At 36.1% G+C, this 24,885-nt stretch overlaps 1 protein-coding gene across 2 annotated transcripts in view; it reads left to right on the forward strand.

Moving 5' to 3' along the window:
• The window catches only part of CYTIP (cytohesin 1 interacting protein), a 74,399-nt gene extending 66,201 nt beyond the window's left edge, over positions 1-8,198 (forward strand). The window contains exons 9-10 of one of the 2 annotated variants that reach the window (XM_035304852.3): positions 1,881-1,947; positions 4,557-5,157. In XM_035304852.3, the coding sequence (XP_035160743.1) occupies positions 1,881-1,947; positions 4,557-5,023 (534 nt within the window). In that variant the 3' untranslated portion in view covers positions 5,024-5,157. Of the gene's footprint in view, positions 1-1,880; positions 1,948-4,556 lie in introns of both variants that reach the window. The other variant, XM_002749424.7, reaches the window with a different exon arrangement.
• Positions 8,199-24,885: the final 16,687 nt, after the last annotated feature.

Raw genomic sequence — 24,885 nt, forward strand, 5'->3', positions numbered from 1 at the left:
CTCCTGCTTCAACCTCCTAAAGTGCTGAGATTACAGGTGTAAGCCACTGCCCCCAGACCTCAAAGCAGTATTATACGTATTCTAGACTATATTGTGGTACAGAAAAATCAAGAAGTTGACTGAGTCAAGCATTTGATGGATTTATTGCTTGCATTCTATATTGGCAACCGTAAGGGTTGCTGTTAAATGTCACTAGTATGAGGGTTTGGAAAATTATGCCCAGTTATTGTTCAATCTTTGAAGACTGAGGAATAAGGCATGTTCCCCTTAAGCATTTAATGATGTTCTTGCAATTTTATTGTTTTCTTTTCCTTAGTCCTTGTCCAAATATATGCTTTTTTCCTCTTTTCTTTTAGCCTTCATCTACTCCTTGGAGATTGCTTTGTGTGAAGGAGTGCTTGTTTCAACTAGGCTGTCTTTCCTTTGTCAGAAGAGTCCACAGGCAAACCTGAGCTGTGCCTACTTGCTGGACTTGCTATAGGGACCTGAATTGGCAAAGGAAGGGGAAGAGTAGAGGACGAAGAATGGGAGACAGTGAGTCTATGGCTGAGTCTTTTCAGATGCCTTCTGCCTAGTTTTTAGATTGCCATTGCCTCAGTTCCCTCTGTGGGATAGGTCAAGACTTGTGCACTGTCTTGACTCATGTGGCAGCTACTTAATTCCCACAGTGGGCCTCAGCTCTCACGTGCTGGGGCAACCAAGAAGGAAAGTAGTTAAGAAGTCAGGGTGCTTAGCAGTGTTCTAAGTTTAGCCCACTAAGGAAGCATTTCAGATAGTTCTGTTCTCCTTTTTGGTGTGGAAAATAAATAGCTGGATGACAGAAAAGGCTGTGTTAGGGCCTCAGGCTTGTATGTTGATGATGGTATTTGTAGAGCATTTACTAAGTTCTAGTCAATGTTCTAAACATTTTACATCTCTTCACTCATCGAATCCTGATAACATTTCCAGGGTTTAGGCTCTATTATTGTCTTCATCCTACAGATGTGGAAATCCTAGAGGGCAAATCCTTGCCTTTTCTTTTTATTTTATTATTATTATTATTATTATTATTATTTTAAGAGACAGGGTCTCACTATGTTGCCCAGGCTGGAGTGCAGTGGCTAGTCACAGGCGTAATCCCACTACTGATCAGCATGGGAGTTTTGAAGTGCTCCGTTTATGACCTGGGCTGGTTCACTCCTCCTTAGGCAACCTGGTGGTCCCCCGCTCCCGGGATGTCACCATATTGATGCCACACTTAGTGCGGACACCCCGTCGGTATAGCGCACTACAGCCCAGAACTCCTGGGCTCAAGCGATTTTCCCACCTCAGCCTCCTGGAGTAGCTGGGACACAAACCCAAATAATCTTTTTAAAATAAAATTATATATTTTATTGTGTTTTTTTTTAAAAGAAAACTAAATTATTTCTTGGGAGAATAGTATTCCCATATCCTTTTATAGAGCAAAAATATTTTTAAATGGATGAATGGATTGGGAGTACTAGAAAAAAAATGGTAAAGAAACTTAATGACAGGCCAGGTACAGTGGCTCATATTTCACCAGCATGTTGGGAGGCTGAGGTATGTGGATCACGAGGTCAGGAGTTTGAGACCAGCCTGGCCAACATGGTGCAACCATGTCCCTACTAAAAATATAAAAGGCTTGGTGGCAGCTGCCTGTAATCCCAGCTACTCAGGAGGCTGAGGCAGGAGAATCACTTGAAACCAGAAGGCAGAGGTTGCAATGAGCCAAGATCTCACACTGTACTCCAGCCTGGGCGACAGAGTGAGACTCCATTTCAAAAAAAAAAAAAAATTAATGACAAATCTCAACACCTAGAATTAAATTGCTAGCTTCACTGGGGTTTCCTAATAATTATAACTATTTTTTATTCTCACAGCAAACCTTGAAACAAAAATGGGTGGAGTACAGATCTCTGCAGTTACAGGAACATCGTCTGCTTCATGGTAAATGCAATTTCCTGTTGAGAAACCACAGTAACATTACCTCTTTCAGTATTTCTGCCTCTAAGTTGTTTTAAGATTATCATAATTACAAGAAAAATTTGTCTAGTGCTGGCCAAAGAAACGAATCTGTGTTGCTTTGGCGTGAGCTTTGGAGTGACTGTATTTGGAGGAGGGATAAGTGAAGTCAGATCCACTATTCCACATACATGACGCATATGCACATGGATGAACATGCTCGAAAACAGGCATCTGGAGATTTTAGATCATTGGGGAAGATTGTCTGACTTTCCTTCTACTTCAGTGAATGAATTATGATCCTGAAAACAATCACAGCTCAGGGGCTGAATAGTTTTTAGAAGTTATTAAAGTTAGAATGGTTACACACTGGGTAGAGCTCCTGTCTTTTGCTTCAATTGCATAAATTACATTTATGCACAGAAATTCTTTTTCATGGCCCCAAAGATGAAGACAGAAATGTGTAAGACTATTGCAACAGTAAATGCATAGCTCTTGCCATTGAGTGCATTTTTAAGGGAAGGGTTGAGTTTAAAATGTGTTAATTTGCTATTTGCTCTGTGACAGATGTAACTAAAGGAATGAACTTTTATGTAAAAATAACTAACTGAAACCACTATGTGGGTATGAAATATAGGTTATCTCTTCTTTAGATAGGACCAAGCTTAAGTTTCTAACCTAGAATATCTGTTAAAGGTTATAATCAATTTGTTTACTGAAAAAGATAAAATTCCTTAACTAGTCACTAATTTATGGCTTAGAGTTATGGGATGAAGCTCTGTGTATTTATTTTTTTAATTGAAGTGTTTGAAACTTATGTACAAGTTACTTCTTCATTCAATATTTAAAAAAAAATTCATAATGGATTTTTTTGGGGAGTGAAATTTGTTAGAGAGACAGAAATATTTAACACAAAATTCTTAATGACCTTTTAAATTCAGCCACCTCCTTGCTTTCTTTAGATATGAGGGCCTTTTAGCCTCATTTTCACTTCTGCAGCATCCCGAATGGCCGTGAATATAGAAATTCCTGGAGTTCCACAGGAACAACCTTGGATAGACAACATTGTTAGGTCAGGATCCTCATAAAGTAATGTTGTACACATTTTTTGAGTTATTGAGGGAGTTCTGCTTTTTCTAGATGTATAGTAAACATCCACAGCATGTGATTCTATAAGGCAATTGCTCTCCAATCAAAAGAAATTCATCACTCATTGCAAGGTGAAATGAAGTAGGTCGTATTAGCAAAAAGGAAAGCATTACGACTAGTCACTGTGGGGCTGGCTGTACTCAACCTTGCGAATCATGTGAAAAAAGTTTCTTTTTATATTATCAACCAAGGACAAAAGAGAGCAGCCGTAAAGATAACTAGCACAAAATAAAACCATTCTTCTGAAGCAGAGTCACTTACTAATTATATTTTTCCAAGGCTGATATTACAAGTTATCTCTCTCTCTCTTTTTAGCAAGATACCAACCAACTCAGATAATGTGGAAGCAGGGAGGGCAGTATGGACAGGGTGTTGGTATGTGATCAACATTTGAGTTTGAAGAGCCAGATGTAGGTTATGAAGGATCAATGGAAAAAATTCAGCCAAGCAGATACAATTCAATTTCTTCAAATAAGTTATTACTTACTTGAGGACAGGGATAGTTTCTGGGTACAGTATCATTCCAGAGAATATAAGTATTCCAAAACGAAACTTGGAATATTGAGGTTGGGAGATACATTTGATTTCACAAATCCTTTCTCTAAGAAACACTTTTGAATTACCTGTTTCATAACCGTTTTCTATATACTTCAAATAATTTTATAATAATTTTAGAATTATTTAAAAAAGACAATACTGGCTGGGCACGGTGGCTCATGCCTATAATCCCAGCACTTTGGGAGGCTGAGCGGGCAGATCATGAGGTCAAGAGATCAAGACCATCCTGGCCAACATGATGAAACCCTGTCTCTACTAAAAAATAAGAAAATTAGCTGAGTGTGGTGGTGCATGCCTATAGTCCCAGCTACGTGAGAGGCTGAAGCAGCAGAATCGCTTCAACCCGGGAGACGGAGATTGCAGTGAGCCGAGATCATGCCACTGCACTCCAGCCTGGTGACAGAGCGAGATTCCATCTAAAAAAAGAAAGAAAGAAAAGTACCTAAGAATCAGAGAAACTAAATGGAGAAAAGCCTGATAGCATTTCCCCAAAACTAATATTTATTATTGGGTTTATTGAACCCCATTTCTTTGAGAATTTTAAAAAGGTTTTAGGGTTATTTAAATGTACAAAATGATCATTTTGGAGATTCAGATGTCACACTGGTAGACTGTCAGTTGGGTTGAACTGTTCTCATATGAAACATCTTGTTTAAATTCACTCTAATATTATAATTTTTGAACAACAGTTCGGGAAACCCTACTATAAGGTTTATCAAATGGCCTCATAAGCAGTCATTTATTCATGCAAGCCAAAGCTCAGTGAGAAGTATTTTTCACCCTTACTCTTTCTTGTGTCATTCAAAGAGAAGTTTTGATGTAGTGTATTTATTAGTAAGGAGTGATGAATAGATCCATTTCACAGTAGACTGTTCTCTCTGCTCTAGGTGATGAAGCTAACTGCCCAAGTTTGGAAAGCATGGACTTGGATGAATCATCTTTGTTTGGACCCCTGCCTGGGCCAGGACCAGCCTTTGTGGACCGGAATCGATTATCCAGTGAGAGCAGCTGTAAGAGCTGGCTAAGCTCCATGACGATGGACAGTGAAGATGGCTACCAGATGTGTGTGTCTGAGGACTGCAGCAGGGGTGCCTTCAGTCGGCAGACGAGCACAGATGATGAGTGCTTTATCCCCAAGGAGGGGGATGATTTTCTGAGGAGGTCATCCTCAAGGAAGACCCGAAGCATCAGTAACACCAGCAGCGGATCCATGTCTCCCTTGTGGGAGGGCAACTTCTCAAGCATGTTTGGGACCCTGCCCCGGAAGAGCAGAAAAGGAAGTGTCCGAAAGCAACTCTTGAAATTTATCCCTGGCCTTCATCGTGCTGTGGAAGAGGAAGAAAGTCGCTTTTGATGGATTGTGGTGTCCTTTTAAATTAGCTTATTTCACAAATATCTCTAGGCTCACCCAGATCTCAGCTTGGTGGGAAAGTGCAGATGAATTGCAAAACTGACATCCCATTTCACCACAATAGTGACCTTTATTTAAATGGTTGTGTCATAGTTTTTGCTTCTTAAATCATTTTTTCAACCCAAACATCGCAAGTTTTAAGCAGACAGGGAAACTAAATAATAAGTTAATTAATATAACAAAGCTGCAAGTGCCTACTCATTTCAGTGCTGTGAAAGCAAAACTAATATTTATTTTCTAGATTATCCTTGTGAAAAATTGACAAGTTTTTGAAGTCAAGCATGAATAAAGGTGTAGCAGAATATAATAATCTGGATTATCTTCCATAGGCTAATTGGTTGGTTATAAAATCTTAGGTTTATTTATGCCCAGTAGCTCCTTAGGAGGCTTAATAATAGGCAATTTTGGATTTGTTCAAACCTGTAATGGCTTGTAAACAAAGATGACCATCAGCCCTTTCCCACATCTACAGTGACAATAAACTGGAAAGTATAAGACTTAATAGGAGGGGTCGGCCGGGTGTGGTAGCTCATACCTGTAATCCCAGCACTTTGGGAGGCCAAGGCGGGCTGATCACAAGGTCAGGAGTTCGAGACCAGCTTGACCAACATGATGAAACCCCATCTCTACTAAAAATACAAAAATTAGCCGGGTGTGGTGATGCGGGCCTGTAATCCCAGCTACGCAGGAGGCTGAGGCAGGAGAATTGCTTGAACCCGGGAGGTGGAGGTTGCAGTGAGCCAAGACTGTGCATCGCACCACTGCACTTTAGCCTGAGTGACAGACAAGACTCTGTCTCAAAAGAAAAAACAAAACAAAACAAAAAACATTTAATAGGAGGGAAAAGGTTCATGAGAAACATGAAAAGATGTGGTCTAAGATGGGTTCTGACAAAGATCTTAATAAAGTCTTTTTTATAGTCAGTCTAAACAAAATTGGTGAGGAGGTCATGCTTTTTGCTCCATTCAACTTTTGTTCTGCTGAACGTTAATGGCAAGTCTAGAACTTTCTGAATCCTACAGCTTCATAATTTTTTTTTTCTACAAGTATCTAACATCCAAAATGTGAGAGTTGGGAAAAAGATTCCTCCTGCAGATTTTTTTCATGTTACTTCTCACTTTATATCATATATTTCTAAATAGCTATCACCTCAGCAGCCTTTTGTCTATTGGTTATGTTAGTATCACATTACTTCTAGCCTTTTAATTACTCTATGTTTTATTTAATATCCATTAAAGTCTATGAATTATGTATTCTGGTGGCACAGCTGTTCATTATCTATATTCTAGAGTAGACAATATGGACTATGTAATAGTCTACTGATTTTAAGTTCTCTCTCTCTGTGTGTGTGTGTGTGAGAGAGAGAGAGAGAGAGGGAAATAGAAACACTTTAAGTAGAACTGCTAAATTTAAATAAACTTCTGATAAAGGAATGAGTTATTCTGAGAAAAAATGGGTAGCATAAGGAAGCACGTAGGAGAAGAAATAAATGATCAAGTATAAAAAGATTTATATTTGGGACCTGCCTTCTATTAACACTTGAACTGAGAAACATCCAGTAGGTTCTGCATGAGAGTCATTTATATGAAAGGCAGAGTGAGACACCTTTCACAGAAACAACAGCAATCCTGTCTACCATTTACTGAATACCTAGTTGGCTAGAGACACTTTATGTGTGATCCTCACAATTACTATATAGTAGGTGTTAGGCATACAGATAAGAAGGCAGGAATCTGGAATTGTTCTCAGGGTCACAAGGCTAGTCAGTGGCAGGGCTGAAGTTGGAAGTCTTCCTTGCTCTAGTCTATTTTAGATATCCTTTACCCCTTTGGTTCTGTTTAGTGATCATCACAGTGCTTTTTATTCTACCCAACAGGAATACTTAAAATGTACAATTGTACATACTGCATAGACAAGTGTATTTCTTTTGGTAAATAGCTAAACAAACACTTCTCTTGTCCCTCATACAAAAGTTTTCAGATATAGGTTCTTTAATAACTACGTGATTAGCAATGCATTTATTTTCAACGAGAGCTTGCAAACCAGTTATGATTCGACTGATATTGCTTATTTGTCATCATAGTCTAGAATCATCCTGTTAAAGGTCTACTTATGTGAATTCAGCATTTCTTGTTACCCTATTTCACAAAGTCCAGGGGAAGGAAATAACACATTTATTTGAGAAAAGATGACTTTGAGATCTTCTACAAGGTGAAAAAAATGCTTTGAAAACTACCATAGGTCATATGGGAAAGCAGACCATAGATCATTTGCTTCTCTTGTAACTTTAATACAGAAGTGTAATACTGCTGTATGATAGTAGACCTCAAACACAAAAAAAGGGGCAAGGAAAGGATGGAGCAAGCATCACTTTAGTTTGCGGTAAGAATTAGAGTTGAGGTATGTTCTGAGATAAAAAAAAAAATACCGGTTAACCAAAATACAGGAAGGAATGGTATGTCATGTTTTATATGTCCACAAGCTGTGAGAAAACTAGCTTTTGGTTAGTGGAAATGCGGGTAAGTTTCTCACAGTATAGCTTTTCAGACAAATTTATGACCTCAGTGGGGCTTTAGAAGAAACTTCTGGTGCATAGTGACTCACTCTGATATAATTTACTGGGAAAAAAATTGAAAAGTGTTTTTTTAACCTGAAAGTTGTCAAACATGTAATACTGGTGAACTAAATTAATTGACAACCTGTTACGAAAATGCATTTTTCTGGAAGAGCATTTGATAAGCCAAATTTGAATCAAGTGGATTGGGAATTACTTTATCACCGGGCTGAAGAACACCACCATAACAAACAGATTAGGAATATACTTTCAGAATGAACTTTTATTTATTACTTTCTACTTTATGATAATTTTGTATCTTAAGTGCATGATAGAGATAGCATTTAAAATCCCAGTTTGTACTGAAGATATCAAAATTGGATATAGCTTGTGTGTATTGATGACAAAGTACAGACATTTTTGAATGTACACATACTAAAAACAGTAATACGTCACTATATTGAGCCCTTCAGATCATAAAAGTATTGTTATTTTATATTTATATCCGTTTCCTTACATACCGATGGGCTATAAAATAAAAATTTGATGCCTTTATGAAATAAAGAATGCCATTTTTCAGTGTCAGAACTTTCTTTCTCTCTCTTTCTCTCTGTCTCTCTCCCTGCATTTCTCTCTCCCATAAAAGAAATAATTGTTTAAAAAAAAACCTGGGTGACTTCTTGACATTTACTACTTTGAGGACCTTAAAAGACACTACTTACTTAATTGAGACTTTGCATTATTAGCTTTTCTATTGCTATTTAACAGATTACGGCCGGGCGCGGTGGCTCACGCCTGTAATCCCAGGACTTTTGGGAGTCTGAGGTGGGTGGATCACCCGAGGTCAGGAGTTTGAGACCAGCCTGACCAATATGGGGAAACCCCATCTCTACTAAAAATACAAAACTAGCCGGGCACAGTGGCACATGCCTTTAATCCCAGCTACTCTGGAGGCTGAGGCAGGATAATCTCTTGAACCCAGGAGATGGAGGTTGCAGTGATCTGAGATCACACTATTGCACTGCAGCCTGGGCAACAAGAGTGAAACTCTGTCTCAAAAAACAAAAATCATCACAAACTTAGAAACCTAAAATATATTTATTATTTTAAAGTTTCTGTGGGTCAGGAGTCTGAGCACAGGTTAGCTCAGGATCTCACAAAGCTGCAATTAAGTTGTTGCCCAGGGTTGAGTTCTTACCCGGAGGCTTGATTGGAGAAGGATTTACCCATAAGCTCCTTCAGGTTGTTGTCAGAATCATTTTCTGGTGGCCATATAATTTATAGCAGCTTGCTTCTTCAAAGCAGACAATGAAGAGGAAAAAGGGAGAGGCTGCAAACAAGACAGTCTTAAATAGTACAATGCAACTGCCTTTGCCATACAGCATAACCTCTTAAGTGACTTCGCATCACCTTGCCATATAATGTAACATTAAGATAGGAATAGCATCCTATCAACTATACCATGTTCTGTTTGTTAGAAACATGTCACAGGCTTACCCACACTCAAGAAGCAGGGATTACATAACTCATGAACATTAGGAGGTAGGGATCGGGGAGCACCCTAGTCTGTGTAACAGCATTCAAGGAGTTCACAGACTTGATAATATAAGGGTATTGAGCTGTCTCTAAACCCCCTTGAGTAAAAATGAGTGTATGTCATAATAGTTTTTTTTTGGATGCAGTTTTGTTCTTGTTGCCCAGGCTGGAGTGCCTTCGTGTGATCTTGGCTCACCGCAACCTCCAACTCCCAGGTCAAGTGATTCTCCTGCCTCAGCCTCCTGAGAAACTGAGATTACAGTGCCTGCCACCATGACTGGCTAATTTTTGTATTTTTAGTAGAGACAGTGTTTCACCATGTTGGTCAGACTGGTCTCAAACTCCTGACCTCGTGATCCTCCTGTCTCAGCCTCCCAAAGTGCTGTGATTACAGGTGTCAGCCACCATTCCCAGCAATAATTTTTACATTTTATAAATGGAAGCATTAGTGAATTCTGGAATGAAATAACCTCATCAAGATTATATAACGTGCCAAAAAGCTGATTAAGAAACTTTCTGGCCTTCTAACTTTGTCTCCTGGGTGCGTGAAATGAAAAAAGATTATTTTAAAAGAATAAGAAACAATGAACTAGTTACTTACTTTCAAATCTTACTTAGGGAATGTGAATGGATTTAAGTGAATAGTGACTGGAATACTGAAGTTTGCCATTTCTAGGCAGGTGCATCTTTTTGAGCAGAGGATAGTAGGAACTTTTACATAGAAAATAAACAAAACACTTATTATCAAAACTATAAAGCACAAAAGGAAATGACCAGCCACGAGCATAGTCAGGAGATATCACAAAATTATCAGGACTTGAGCGAAAATAGCAGTTTGAAAGAATATAAAAAATGTATGTCTTATGAATAAAGGATAACTTCCTCAGCTTGATGAAGAACATCTACAAAAAGTCTACAGCTAACAGAATGGTGGGAAACTCCACACTTTCCTTCCAAGATCAGCTACAAAGCAAGTATATTTTCTCTGACTTCTTTCTACATTGTATGAAAATCTTAGCTAGTGAAATAAGACAGGAAAAGAAATAAAAGACACATAAATAAGGAAGGAAGAAAAGAAACTGTCTGTTTGAGGATGATATGTTGTCTATGTGAAAAGTCTCAAGAATCAACAGTGTGACAAAAAATCCTGGCACTGCTGAGTGAGTGGTCATGGAATACAAGTTTAACATACAAAAATCAATTGCTTTCCTGCATACCAACAATGAACAACTGAAATTAAAAAAGAAAACATGTTGGAGTCATGCAGAAAATGAAATATATATAAATCTGACAAAATATTACAGGATCTCTATATGGTAAACTATAACCTTAAATAGAGAGTCAGTGTTCATGGATTGGAAGACTCCATAGTTTTACAATTCAGTTCTTCCAAATATCTGTAGATTCAGTGTAATCTCAATCAAAATTCTAGCAAGCTATTTTGTAGACATCAACAAAATAATTCTAAAGTTTATATGGGAAGGCAAAAGACATAATTGCCAAGAAAGTATTGAAGAACACATTTGGAGGAATCACAATATCCTTTTAAAGGCTTAATATAGTCATCATTACAGCATGATATTGGCAAAATAATAGACAGATAAGTCAGTGGAACAGAACAGAGTGCCTAGAAATAGACACACACAAATACAGTAAATTATCTTTGACAAACAAGTAAAGTCAATTAAATGTAGAAAGGATAGTGTTTTCAACAAATGGTTCTGTCAGATATACAAGCTCTTATACATTTCACAAAAATTAACTCAAAATAAATAATAGCCATAGATACAAAACACAAAACTATAACACTTCAGTAAGATAACATAGGAGAAATTCTATATTTCCTTTGGCATGGTAATGAGTTTTTAGATATATCCAAAAGGATGATTTATGAAAGAAACAGTTGATACATTAGACTTTATGAAAATTAAAACTTCTGCTTTGTGAATGGCACTGTTCAGAGAATCAAAAGACAAGTCATAGGCTGTGAGAAAAAGTGGATATACAAACTGTTATATCCATAAGATGCAATATTATTCAGCTACAAAAAAAATAAACTATCAAGTCATAAAAAGACACAAATGCATGTTGCTAAGTGAAAGAAACTAGTCTGAAAAGACTAATGCTGTATATTTCCATTTGTATGACATGATGGAAGAGATGATACTAAAGCAATAGTAAAGATATGGGTGGTTTTAAGAGATTGAGGGTGGGAAAAGGGCATGGAGATGGTTGAATAGAAAGAAGACTGGTGAGTTTTATATAGTGATGAAACTCCTCTGTGTGATATTGTAATCTTGGATACATGACTTTATGCATTTATCAAAACCATAGCACTTTACAGCATGAAGAATTGTCCTTAATGTATGCATATTATCAAAAAGCCCACTTAGGAAGTTGGGGGTATCCCAGGATAGAATGAAGAATGTGACAAAAACAATCTAACTGCATTAAAAATGTATAAAACAGCTTACTTAAGAGCATGGGAAAGAAATGATGCAGAGCTAAGTAGCTCTGGAAATGATTGGGGTTTATAAAATGAAAGGCAAAATAAATAATACAAAAACATGCTACTCTAACAGAAAAACTTGCTTTTCATTTAAATATGATTAATAGTTCTGCTAGTTCTATGAACGTATACTGCAATTGAAGAATTAATAAGTTCTTCATGGCAGATAATGGGAGCCAGATTTCTTACTGTTGGATTCAAAGTTTATGGATAAGTTAGAGAGAATGTGGTAATGAGTTTAGGTTGTAGACATCCATATGCACTCAATAATAGCTTAATAAAAGTATGGATGATTACATACATAAATATTTATAGATACCTCTGTATGCATGAATTAGTTTATACACACTTCCTTGCTCTGTCAGCTGAGAGGTCAAAGAAGTAATGACACTTTAGCAGCAATGAACACACATAGAACCAAGATCTTGGCTTCTAATTCTATTCCCCAATAAAAGAAACCAGAGTTCCTTGGAGAAATGGCTTATTCTAGGTCTGGGACAGGGATTATACAAGAAGAGCCTGCAGCATCTTATAAGGTCAGAAAGTGATAAAGTATTAAAAACCTTATAAAGATTGAGATATGTCAAAGGGAAATAGAAGCCAACCAGAAGGGCTCTTAATGGCCGAAGACGAAACAGTTTGAGCAACAAATAAAACAGTATCAAATTATAACACCAAATAAAAAATAAGGCCGGGCGCGGTGGCTCAAGCCTGTAATTCCAGCACTTTGGGAGGCCGAGGTGGGTGGATCACGAGGTTGGCAGATCGAGACCATCCTGGTCAACATGGTGAAACCCCTTCTCTACTAAAAATTCCAAAAATTAGCTGGGCACAGTGGCGTGTGCCTGTAATCCCAGCTACTCAGGAGGCTGAGGCAGGAGAATTGCCTGAACCCAGGGGGCGGAGGTTGCCGTGAGCCGAGATCGCGCCATTGCACTCCAGCCTGGGTAACAAGAGTGAAACTCTGTCTCAAAAAAAAAAAAAAAAAAAAAAGTATACATTCATATCTCCATAGTGATATAAATAAATAAATGACTAAATAAATAATAAATGGAGTGAAGAGACAAATCTCTTGTGTGGAAAACTTCCCCATTATTTTTTGTAGTACTCCACCCTCAAGGAAGTGGAGTAGAACACCTCATTTCTTAAGTGTGGGTAGAATTTATGACCTTTTTCCAAAAGGTATAGTATGGTAAAAGGGGAAAAGTAATTTTATGGTACAGTTACCTGACAAACACTACTCCAGCCATGTGATCAAGATCAACATCAATTGCCACAGGTTTATGTTGGTAGTATGTATCCTTGATATTATGTAGTGAGAATGGCACTTAATCTCAGTGGTCCTCTCGCCCAGAACCCTTAACCTGAGGCTAATCATGAGCAAAACACCAAACAAACTCCTATTAAGAGATACTCTATAAAATATCAGCCAGTACTTCTCAAAACTGCCACGAACCTAAAAAAAAACGAGTCAAGTGTGAGAATCTGTTATAGCTAAAAAAGCCTAAGGAGACATGATGACTAAATAGAATATGGTATCCTGAATGACAACCTGGAAAAGAAAAGGACTCTAGGTAAAAAGGAATTCTGAATAAAGCGTAAACTTTAGTTAATATTTGTTTGTTCATTACCTGTAACAAATGTACCATATTTGTTCATCACCTGTAACAAATGTACCATAATCAATTACATGTGAATAATGGGAAAACTGGATACAAATTATTTTTGCACTCAGTTTCCCTTACTCACATCTAATATGGGGTACTCTGTGCTATCTTCACAATTTTTCTGTAAATATATAAATATTCTAAAGTTTGCTAAAAGTAAGCACATTTAAATTAATGAAACACAGTAAAACAAAAAAATAAATATCACAGTGGGATAATGAAGTATTTGAATTAATTGAGAAAATTTAAATAAATATAAACAAAATTTTATTCTAAAACATTGGCAGATTTGTGGTTTCTGGTCTGGTAAGGAAGTTGGAAGTCACAGCTCTGTCTTAACAGCAAGTAAAAAACTTAACAGCCTGGTGTAGTGGCTCATGCCTACCAGCACTTTGGGAGGCTGAGGTGGGTGGATCACAAGGTCAAGAGTTCAAGACCAGCCTGGCCAAGATGGTGAAACCCCATCTCTACTAAATATACAAAAATTACCTGGGTGTGGTGGCAGGTGCCTGTAATCCCAGCTACCTGAGAGGCTGAAACAGAGAATTGCTTGAACCTAGAAGGCAGAGGTTGCAGTGAGCTGAGATTGCACCACTGTACTCCAGCCTGGGCAACTGAGCAAGATTCCATCTCAAAAAAAAAAAAAAATTTACAAACTGAAAAATCACAACTCTTTTTAGATGTATAAAAATGGTGAGGTCACAGGACAAATCACTGTCTCCCAATTGAAGACAGGCAGATGCAAATTATCATGATGGACTAGGACAGGAACAGAGGAAACCTCCATGGGAACCAGTGCCAGGGTAAGAAAACCTGAGGTATAATTGACAAATTGCTAGAGGCTGAGAGTGGACAAATCTGAGAGTAAGAAATTCCAGAGGTTCCTATCATGGGTTGTCTCCACATTTTTTTGACTTTTACAAGATCCTCATTGTGAATAGAGAAGAAAAATCTATTGTACTTTCAGTAGCAGAGGGGAAAATAACTCTTTTAAAAAAAGCCAGAGAATTCTGTTCTTCTTAACAAGGCCTACCCTCAAAATAAAAGTATTTTATCAGGGCCTATTATTATTATTGTTTTTTCAGAGCCTAACTGACCTGGGGGAAGGAGAGTACACAACTCTAGCACACTCTACCCATTCTGTTCTATGTAAGAGGTGGCAGGAGTAGGGGTAGGCTGTGTAGCACTGATGAAGTTTACAGTGCAGAGTCATATGCTCACAAGACTGAGACCTTATCATAGCACTAGAGAATGCTCTGCACCCCTGCACCTCATGACCACATTACTAAACACCTATTTATAGCAGTTCATTTTACCCAGTACATCATGCAGAGCTATTAAGAAAATAATCATAAGAGATACTAAAAACAAAAACAAAAACAAACAAACAAACACAAAAACAATTTGAAGAGACAGAATGAGCACTGGAATCAGAGTCAAATATGGCAAGGATGTTGGAATTATCAGACTGGGGAATTACAGCAACTATGGTTAATATGTGAAGGGTCATAGTGATAAAGTTAATAAGACACAAGAATAAACGAACAATGTAATCAGAAAGAGGAAATTCTATGAAAGAATCAAAAAGAAATGCTAGAGACGTGAAACACTGTAACAGAAAAAGGGACATCAGCAAGATGGCCGAGTAAAAAGCCTTGGACCCTTTTTCCTCCATAAACACAATGATTCAGTAAAAGTTCACAGGCAAATTTCCTTTGCAGGAAATCAGAAACTAATTAAAAGGATATCTACTGTAGGATAATTCAAACTTGAAGCCCCCCAAAGACAGTAGGGAGATTCAGGACACCATCTTGTTGGAGAATCTATCCCCAGCACTATGCTATATAATTAGGAGAGACCCTCTAAGCTTGCAGATTCACACAGGAGAAGGAAGGTGTTATTTGATGTGTCCATTCCACCAACTTTTCCAAGGGGGTCCCCTAAAAGACTGGATTCTGTCTTACCAGTCTTGGACCTCTAAAGGGTCCAGCATAGTCAATCTGCCTGGAGATGAACAGAGGTTGTAACTTAGTCTGAGATTCCATAGCTCCCTAAGCATGACCTGGCTCGGCACAGTGCAAGCAGACAAAGAAACATGGGTCCCTGCTTCTCCCTGGAGAGGGGAAAAATTTTTAGAGGCCCCCATAATCTCTAATTCAGCTGATTATTGAAGATTTTCTGCTGCACAAGGTCAGCCTGTGAAGATTGGGAGAGGAGCCTGCTTTGTCTAATAGGCAGACACACAAAAAAAAGAGAGCCAAGGAAAATGAAGAATAAGGCACAGATGTTTAAACAACAAAACAAGATAAATATCCAGAAACTGACCCAAATGAAATGGAATTATATGAATTACCTGCCGGAAAAGTAAAATTAGCCCTCATAAAGATACCAATTCAAGAGAACAATGCATGAACAAACTAAGAATTGCAATACAGATATAGAAATATCTCTGTGGAGCTGAAGAATACCATAAATGACCTAAAAAAACTCATTGGAGGGTTTCAACAGCAGACTAAATCAAGCGAAACAAACAATTAATACTCTTGAAGACAGATCATGGGAAGTAATTTAATCAGAGGAGCAAAAAGATAAAAGGAATAAAAAAAGATAAGAAACTTTAAGAGACCATAGGATAGCATCAAGCCAACCAAAATATGCATTAAGAAGGTTCCAGAGGAGAAGAATGAGAGAGAGAAAGGACCAGAAAGCTTGTTCAAAGAAAAAAAATGATTAAAAACTTCCAAAGGCTGGAGAAGGAAATGGACATACAGATCCAAGAACTCCAAATGACATTATATAAGACAATGAGAACTTTGAAAGGTATAAAGGAAAAAGATTTCTGGTGTACAAAGGAATCTCTTTAAGATTATTAGTAAATTTTTCAGTTGAACCCTTATAGGTAAGAAAGGAGAGGGAAGATATATTCAAAATGCTGGAAGTAAAAAAACTCTGCCAACCAAAATTATTACAGCTGCCAAAATTCTCCTTAGGAATGAAAGAGAAATAAAGACTTTCCAAGACTAAAAGAGAGAGAGTGAGAGAGTGAAATGTTAAAGGAATTTCTTTAAGATGAGATGAAAAAACTCTAAACAGCAATATAAAACATAAAAAATTAAGAAACTTCTTGGTAAATGTAAACATATAGGCATATATAGAAAATAGTGTCAATGTAATAGTTGTGGGTAAATCACTGAATTTTAATATAAAAGTTAAGATAAAAGTATAGGCCAGGTAAGGAGGCTCACGCCTGTAATCGCAGTACTTTGGGAAGTCGAGGCATGCAGATCATGAGGTCAAGAGATCCAGACCATTCTGGCCAACATGATGAAACCCCATCTCTACTGAAAATAGAAAAATTAGCTGAGTGTAATGGCATGTGCCTGTAGTCCCAGCTAGTTGGGAGGTTGAGGCAGGGGAATCACTTGAACCCAGGAGGCAGAGGTTGCAGTGAGCCCAGATTTTGCCACTGCATTCCAGCCTGGCAACAAAGCGAGACATAGTCTCAAAAGAAAGTATTAGAAGTAACTATAGCTAAAAATACATTAAAAGATACCCATATGCATTGATATATATTGTGACAATAACATACATTTTGTATGTGTGGGAAGTTAAAGTAGAGAGCTTTTGTATGCAATTGGATTTAAGTTACTGTCACCTAAAAAAGAATATGTGATACAGACATGCAATAGACACTATGCAGCCTTAAAAAGAAGGAAGTCCTGCGATATGCAACAACATTAATGAACCTTGAGGACACTATGAAAAGTGAAATAAACCAGTCACAGAAAGATAAATATTGTATGATTTCACTTATGGGGTATCTAAAATAGTGAAATTCATAGAATCAAAGAGTGTGATGGTGGTTGCCAGGGGCTGGGGGAATGAAGAAATGGAGGGTTATTAATGGGCAGAAAGTTTCAGTCAGACGTAATGAGTAAGGTCTAGAGATCTGCTATACAGCATTTGTCTCTACAGTCAACAACACTACTGTCCACTTAAAAACTTGTTAAGATGATATGGTTCATTTTAAGTGTTCTTACTGCAATTTAAAAAATTATAATGGAAATGAATAATGCATTTAATGGATGTTTTAGGAGACTAGACAAAGATGAGGAAAGAATCTCTGAACCTGAGAATATATCCGTAGAAATTTTCAAAGCTGAAAAGCAAAGAGAAAAAAGACAATCCAAAAACCAGCTAAGAATCAAAGAACAGTGGGACAACTACAGAAGCTGTAACATATGTGTATAAAGAACACAGGAAGAAAAAAGAAAGAAAGGAATAGAAGCAAAAGAATAATGACAGAGAAATCCTCTAATTATTGTCAGACATCATTCCAGGATCTCAGAGAAAAATAAAGAGGATAAATGCCAGGAAATTCCACCTAGGTATATCATATTCAAAGTTCGGAATAACAAACACAAAGAAAAAAATATGAAAGAAGTGAGAAAAAAAACCTCTTACCTTTATTTGAGCAAATATAAGTATTACACTTGATTTCCCAGAAACCAAGAAAACAGGAAAAAAGTAGAATAAAACATTTTAAGAATTGAGGGGAAAAAGGAAAAGCCTAGGAACTCAGAATTTCATACCCTGTGAAATTATCCTTCAAAGTAAAGAATAAATAAATACTTTCTCAAAAAAATAATAATTCAGGGAAATCTCTGCTTGTAGATCTGTCTTACAAGAAAAGTTTTTTAAAAGTTATTTACAGGGAAGAAATAATATAGGTCAGAAACTTGAAAGAAAAGATCATTGAAGAAGGAATAAGGAAAGGTAAAATGAAATATTTTTTCAGTTCTTAATTGATTTAACAGATAATTTGTTTAAAATAGCAATGTATTAAAATATTTATATTTATGTGTACATGCATAGGGTTATGCATGTTTATGTATAAGTAAAATAAATGGCAGCAGTGATACAAGAGACAGGAATTAGAATTAGAGGAATTTGAATTTTGTTATTATAAAGTATTTACATTTCGTGGAAAGTGGTATAGTGTTATTTGAAAGTGAACCTGAATTAGCTGTAAATGTATATTGAAAAAACTCTAGGGCATCACTAACAAAAGTATTGGAAGTACAACAGATATGTTAAGAAAGGAGAGACTATAGAATTATATAAATTGCTCTATTAAAATTACACAATTCACAAAAAGGATAAAAAGATGAAAACAGGAATAGAGAAGAAGGGCAATGAATAGAAAACAGTAACAAATATCATAGATATTATCCAACTATTTCAACTTTGAATGTCAAGGCCTACATGCACCAAATAAATGACAAGGAATGCCAGAGTAGATCAATAAAACAAGACTCAACTATGTATGGGGTACATGAAACCCACTTTAAATATAGAGACAATGTAGAAATTAAAAGTATGTGATGGAAAAGTATATACCATGATATCACTACTTTACATTCGATCTTAGCCAAAATGCCGAGAAGTGATGTTATCACTAATTTAAAGAAAGTGGGAGTAGCTATATTAATTTCAAACAGGAGACTTCAGAGCAAAGAAAATTATCAGGGATAAAAAGGAACATTATATAATGATAAAGGGACCAGGTCTCCAAGAAGGCATAGCAATTCTTAATGTGTACGTGCCTGACAGAGCAGCAAAACACATGAAACAAAAACCAACCGTAGTCTGTTAGTTTAATCCACAATTATAATTAGAGAATTCAATACCATCTATCAGAAATGGACAAATAAAACAGGCAGAAAATCTGCAAGAGCTACCTGAATTCAATAACATCATCAATCAACTGAATATAGCTGATATCTAACAACTACTTTATCTAAAAACAGAAAAATACATGTTCTTCTCAAACTTACATGGATTACTCACCAACATAGACTACATTCTGGACTATAAAATGTACTTTAACAAATTTAAGAGAACATAAATCATCCAATATCTGCTCTCAGATCACAATGGAACTAAACTAGAAGTGAATTAGCTAGAAAATTCTTCAAATAGTTGGAGACGAAACAACACACTTCTAAATAGCACATAGGTCAACAAAAGAAATATCAAGAGGAATTTAAAAATATTTTAAAATATATAAAAATTAAAATACAACCTATCAAAAATTGTGGTATGCAGCAAAAACAGCGCTTAGTGGGAAATTTAGAACATTTAATGCAACTGTTAGAAAGGGGAAAATATCTAAAATCAATAATATAAGCTTCTACCTTATATTATTGGAAATTTAACAGAAATGCAAATTAAATCCAAAATATATAAAACAAAATAATAAAAATTAGAACATAATAAAATAGAAACTAGAAATTCAATAGAGAAAATCATAAATCCAAAAGCTAGTTCTTTGACATTAACAAAATTTAAAGGCCATTAGCAAGGCTAAATTGAAAAAAAAAGAGAAGCCAGGCCCAGTGGCTCAGGCCTGTAATTCCAGCACTTTGGGAGGCCGAGGCGGGTGGATCACGAGGTCAAGAGATCGAGATCATCCTGGTCAACATGGTGAAACCGTGTCTCTACTAAAAATACAAAAAATTAGCTGGGCACAGTGGCGCGTGCCTGTAATCCCAGCTACTCAGGAGGCTGAGGCAGGAGAATTGCCTGAACCCAGGAGGCGGAGGTTGCGGTGAGCCGAGATTAGGCCACTGCACTCCAGCCTGGGTAACAAGAGCGAAACTGAGTCTCAAAAAATAAAATAAAATAAAATAAAATAAAATAAAATAAAATAAAATAAAATAAAATAAAATAAAAAGAGAGAAAGAGATGAAAGACTGAAATTACTAGTATCAGAAATGAAAGTGAAACACCACTGTAAATCCCATGAACATCAAAAGGATTATAAAGACATATTTTAAACAACTCTATGCCAACAAATTTGATAGCCTGGATGAAACGGACCAGTTCCCTGAAAGGTACAATCTAACAACTCACACACAAGAAGAAGTAGAGAGTTTGAATAAGCCAATATGTATTTAAATTGAATAAATTGAGTAAATAGAAATTGAATAAATAAAAACCGTAAAAAGCAGAAAAAACGGGACCAGATGGATTCACGGGTGAATTCTAACAAACACAAGAAGAAGAAATTATACCAGTCCTCTGCAATCTCTTTCAGAAGAAAGTAGTAGAGGAAATATTTCTTAACTTATTCTATGAGATGAGAATTACCCTAACACCAAAGCCAGGTGAAGATACCATAAGAAAACTATAGACATAACTCTCGTGAACATAGATGCGAAAGTTCTCAAAAATACTAGTAAATTGTGTTGAACAATGCATAAAAACAATTATGTGCCACACCCAAGTGAGATTTATCTCGTGTGCAATACTGATTTAACATTTGAAAATCAGTTAATGTAATTCATTGCATTAGTAACATAGAAAAAAAAAATCACACAATCTTATCAACCGATGCAGAAAAAGTATATGAAAAGATGTCCCCCATCATATATAATTAGGAAAATGCAAATTAAAACAACAATGAGATACCACTACCTGCCAATTAGAATGATCAAAATTTATAACACTGACAAAACCAAATGCGGGCGAAGATGTGGAGGAAAAAACTTCCATTTATTGCTAAGGGGAAAACAAAAGGGTAAAGCCACTTTGGAAGACAGTTTGGTAGTTTGTTACAAAACTTAACATACTTTCACCAGAGGATGAAGCAATCACATTCTTTGGCATTTATCCAAAGAAGTTAAAAACTTTTGTATGCAAAAAAAAACCTGTACATGGGTATTTATAACAGCTTTATTTATAATTACAAAACTCAGAAGCAACCAAGATGTCCAGCAGTAGGTGAATGGATAAGAAAACTGTACTACATCTGACAATAAAATATCATTCAGTGCTAAAAGGAAATGACCTGCCACACCATGGAAAGACCTGCACCTAAATGCATATTACTAAGTGAAGAAGCCAATCTGAAAAGGCTATATCCTGTATGATTAAAGCTATATGACATCCTGAAAAAGGTAAAACTATGGTCAGCATAAAAGGATCAGTAGTTGCTAGGGTTTAGGGTGGAGGGAGAGATAAATACATGGAACACAGAGTTTTTAGGGCAGTGGAACCATTTTGTATGATACTCTAATTTGGATACATGTAATCAGACTTTTGTCCAAACACAGAATGTAAAACACCAAGAGTGAACTCTAATATAAACTATACTTTTGATGGTAAAAATACGTCAATGTAGGTCTAGCAATTGTAATAAATGTACCACTTTGGTGGAGAATGTTGATATGCATATATTGGGCCAAGAGATAAATGTAAAATCTCTGTACCTTCCACCCAACTGTGCTCTCAACCTAAAATTGCTCTTAAAAATATATATTTTAAAAAATTGTTATTGAAATCAAATCCTCATCATTAGTGGGAAAACATATCACACATAGATAAAGAGAAAAATCGTGAACTGAAAAATTAGGGAAATTACCATAATGAATGTATGACAAGACTTAAAAACTTTGTGGAAAAATGGAATTAATAAGTAAAAAATATATATAAACCTTAATTTTTCAACATAAGTTCTACTAAGCTTCAGTATTTTTTGTAAGCCATAATACTAGCCATTTAAAGAACTGAGAGTCCTGTGAATTTAACCATGTCGATATAGTCTTTTATACATTATTTGCTGAAGAAATATCAGTGCTCTTCACAGTCTTTTTAAGATTAAGAAACAAACAAACAATCAGAAGGAGCCAAATCAGGAATATAAGGTAGATGTCAAAAGATTTTCCATAAAAACCCTTAAGATTGCACTCTTGATGAAAGAAATGAGCAGGAGCATGGAGCATTGTAGTAGTGGAGAAAGACTCTTTGGTGAAGCTTTTCTGTTAAAGCTTTGGCTAACTTTAACAAACAGGTAAATAACAGATAAATAAGCTATTCTTTGGCTCTCCAGAAATTCAACAAGCAAAATGCTTTGAGTATCACACAAAACTGTTGTCATGTCATTTGCTCTTGACCCATCCACTTTGCTTTGACTTGACCCTTTCTATCTTTCAGTAGACATTGCTTTGATTGCACCTTGTCTCTAGAATCTGATCGGTAATGCCATGGTTCATCTCCTTTCACAATTTTTCAAAGAAATCCTTCAGGGTCTTGATCCCAACTGTTTAAAATTTCTGTAGAAAACTTTTTCTTGTCTGCAGCTGATCTGGGTGCAATGATTTTGGTGCCTGTTGAGTGGAAAGTTCATTCACCTTTAGTTTTTCAGTTAGAATTGCTTAAGCTGAACCAATTGAGATGTCTAAGGTGTTTGCAGTTGTTTCTGCTATTAATCTTTGGTCTTCTTCAATTAGGGCACAGACAGTGATAATTTTTTTTCCTTCCAAGTTGATGTGGATTATTTGTTGCTGCAGGCTTCCTCTTCAAAATTATGTAGCCCTGTCATAAAAGAAATTATCCATTTGTAAACTGATGATTTCCTTGGGGTACTGTCCCCATAAACTTTTTATATGTCATCAATAATTTCACCATTTTTTCCACCCAAGTTTCACCATAAACTTGATGTTCATCCTTACCTCAAGTTTTGCACAATTCTTATTGCCCTGTTAAGCGCTCTTTTCAAACTGATGTCCTACCCTTCTTTGTGCCTCAAACTAGATCCCAGACACACTATAACAAGATAGTATCAGTTTATTTTGCTACAAAATTTTAAGATCTGTGCATGTTTTTTTCATAATATGCGTTTTTCCATGAACTTTTTGAAGTCCTCTCATATAAAGAGAGATAAAGAGAGTAGAAGTATTAGAAATAGATAAAAGATAGGAAGGAGAGAAAGGAAAGTTCCAACATATATCCAATGAACATTATGTAAGGATAAAATAGAGAAAACAGGAGAAACACTATCTTTGAAGAGATGGTGATTAAGAACTTAGTATAATTGATTTTTTGAAAATCCCATGAATTATTAGAGTCGGAAAAGGCAACATCTTGATAAAATAAAAAAAAGAAAATAAAAAATAAAAACAAACTCACATTCACACATTGTAGTGAAACCGTGAAGTATCAAAGTCAGTCTTTGGTGAAAATCTTAAAAGCAACCAAAGAACAGAGGCAGATCACAAAGAACAATAATTATGTTGACAGAGTTAAGTATCTACAGCTGTAAAACTAAGAAGACACATAGACACTCTAAATTCTGCGTGGTAATGAATGCCACTTTGTAATACCTTTTGTGAGATTGTCTACCAGACAACTTAACTCACTGTTGGTTCCACGTACAATTTTTTTCCTTGTATTTCTGCAGTTACTAGATGAGAACAGAACTTTTGTCTAGCAAAATAGTATAAGGTTTCAATTTTCATTTGTTTGTTCAATCATCCAACAAGTCAATGAACAATTTCTAACCTAATTCTATGAAAACTGTGGTAGAAACTCAAGGTAAATAAAAGTTCTTCTTACTAATACTTGAAGTAACTTCAGAAGACAAATATTTATATTATAGTATGAAAAATTCTAAAGTAGAGATACTTAAAAGCCTATACAAGTATGACGTTACTCAGTCTGAAGTGAGAAATGTGATCATTATTGTACATGAACTCTCCTGGGGAGGAGTTCAAATAACTTCATCTATGTTATAACATAAAATCAGTAACATGATAAAGGAAATTACAAACTTGTTTAAACAAATCACTTGGATTTAAACTGAGCTTGTCTTTTCGTTACAATAGTAGTGATGATTTGGTGGTTGTGACCTGAGAGCATTCTGGTCACATTGCAAATTTATTACTAAAAAGAGTGCACATGCTCGGATTGAAGAGCAGAGAGGACTGGGTGGTACCTACTTTCCTTTCCAAAGGTCTTTCATTTTTGCCACATTTGTTTTCTAGCCAGGCTGAACACTAATGGATGGAGGAGAAATGAGAAAAGGAATAGCATTTTCACTGTTTGGAGGATGAAATTCTGCACTTACTTTGGCTTCAAATGTCCAGAATTAAATTAATGGGTCAATATAGCTCCAAACCTGATCACTGCTTCATGTAAATAGAGAAAACAAGAAAAAAACGAGTTTGCTAGACAATGCAATTTATTATAAAATTGCTTAGTTATAAAAACTCTACCATTTTTGGTCATCAATAAATGATATATAAGTAAATTTTAAAAATATTTTTAAAACAAAAAATAGGAAAAACATAGAAAATGGTAAGTAGGGATCTGATTCCAACCAGCTGGTTGTTATTTTCTCACCACAGTGTGTGACACTTTTATTCTGAGTTTTAAAATTACAGACAGATCCACTGATTAAAAACAGGATGTGGGTGAATAGTCATGCATGAGGCTCCCTGGTCGAGACATGAGTTAAGTTAGTGGTTCTAAAACAGCAGCCTTCTGTTAAGTGTTGTCATGCTGCCTCAGAATCATCTGAGCAACTCGTAAAGGTACAGATTCTTAGGCATTGGGCCCCAGAGATTCTGTTGAATAGGCCTGGGTGGGTTTAAGAAATCTTTGTCTAAACAAGTTCCCTAAAAGATTCTTGCACTAATAGCTAGGAACCCTGTTTTGGGAAACACTACTCTAGAAATTTATAATTTCTCTGTTAGCT

The sequence above is a fragment of the Callithrix jacchus genome, chromosome 6, assembly GCF_049354715.1.
Source record: "Callithrix jacchus isolate 240 chromosome 6, calJac240_pri, whole genome shotgun sequence".
Taxonomy (NCBI): domain Eukaryota; kingdom Metazoa; phylum Chordata; class Mammalia; order Primates; family Cebidae; genus Callithrix; species Callithrix jacchus.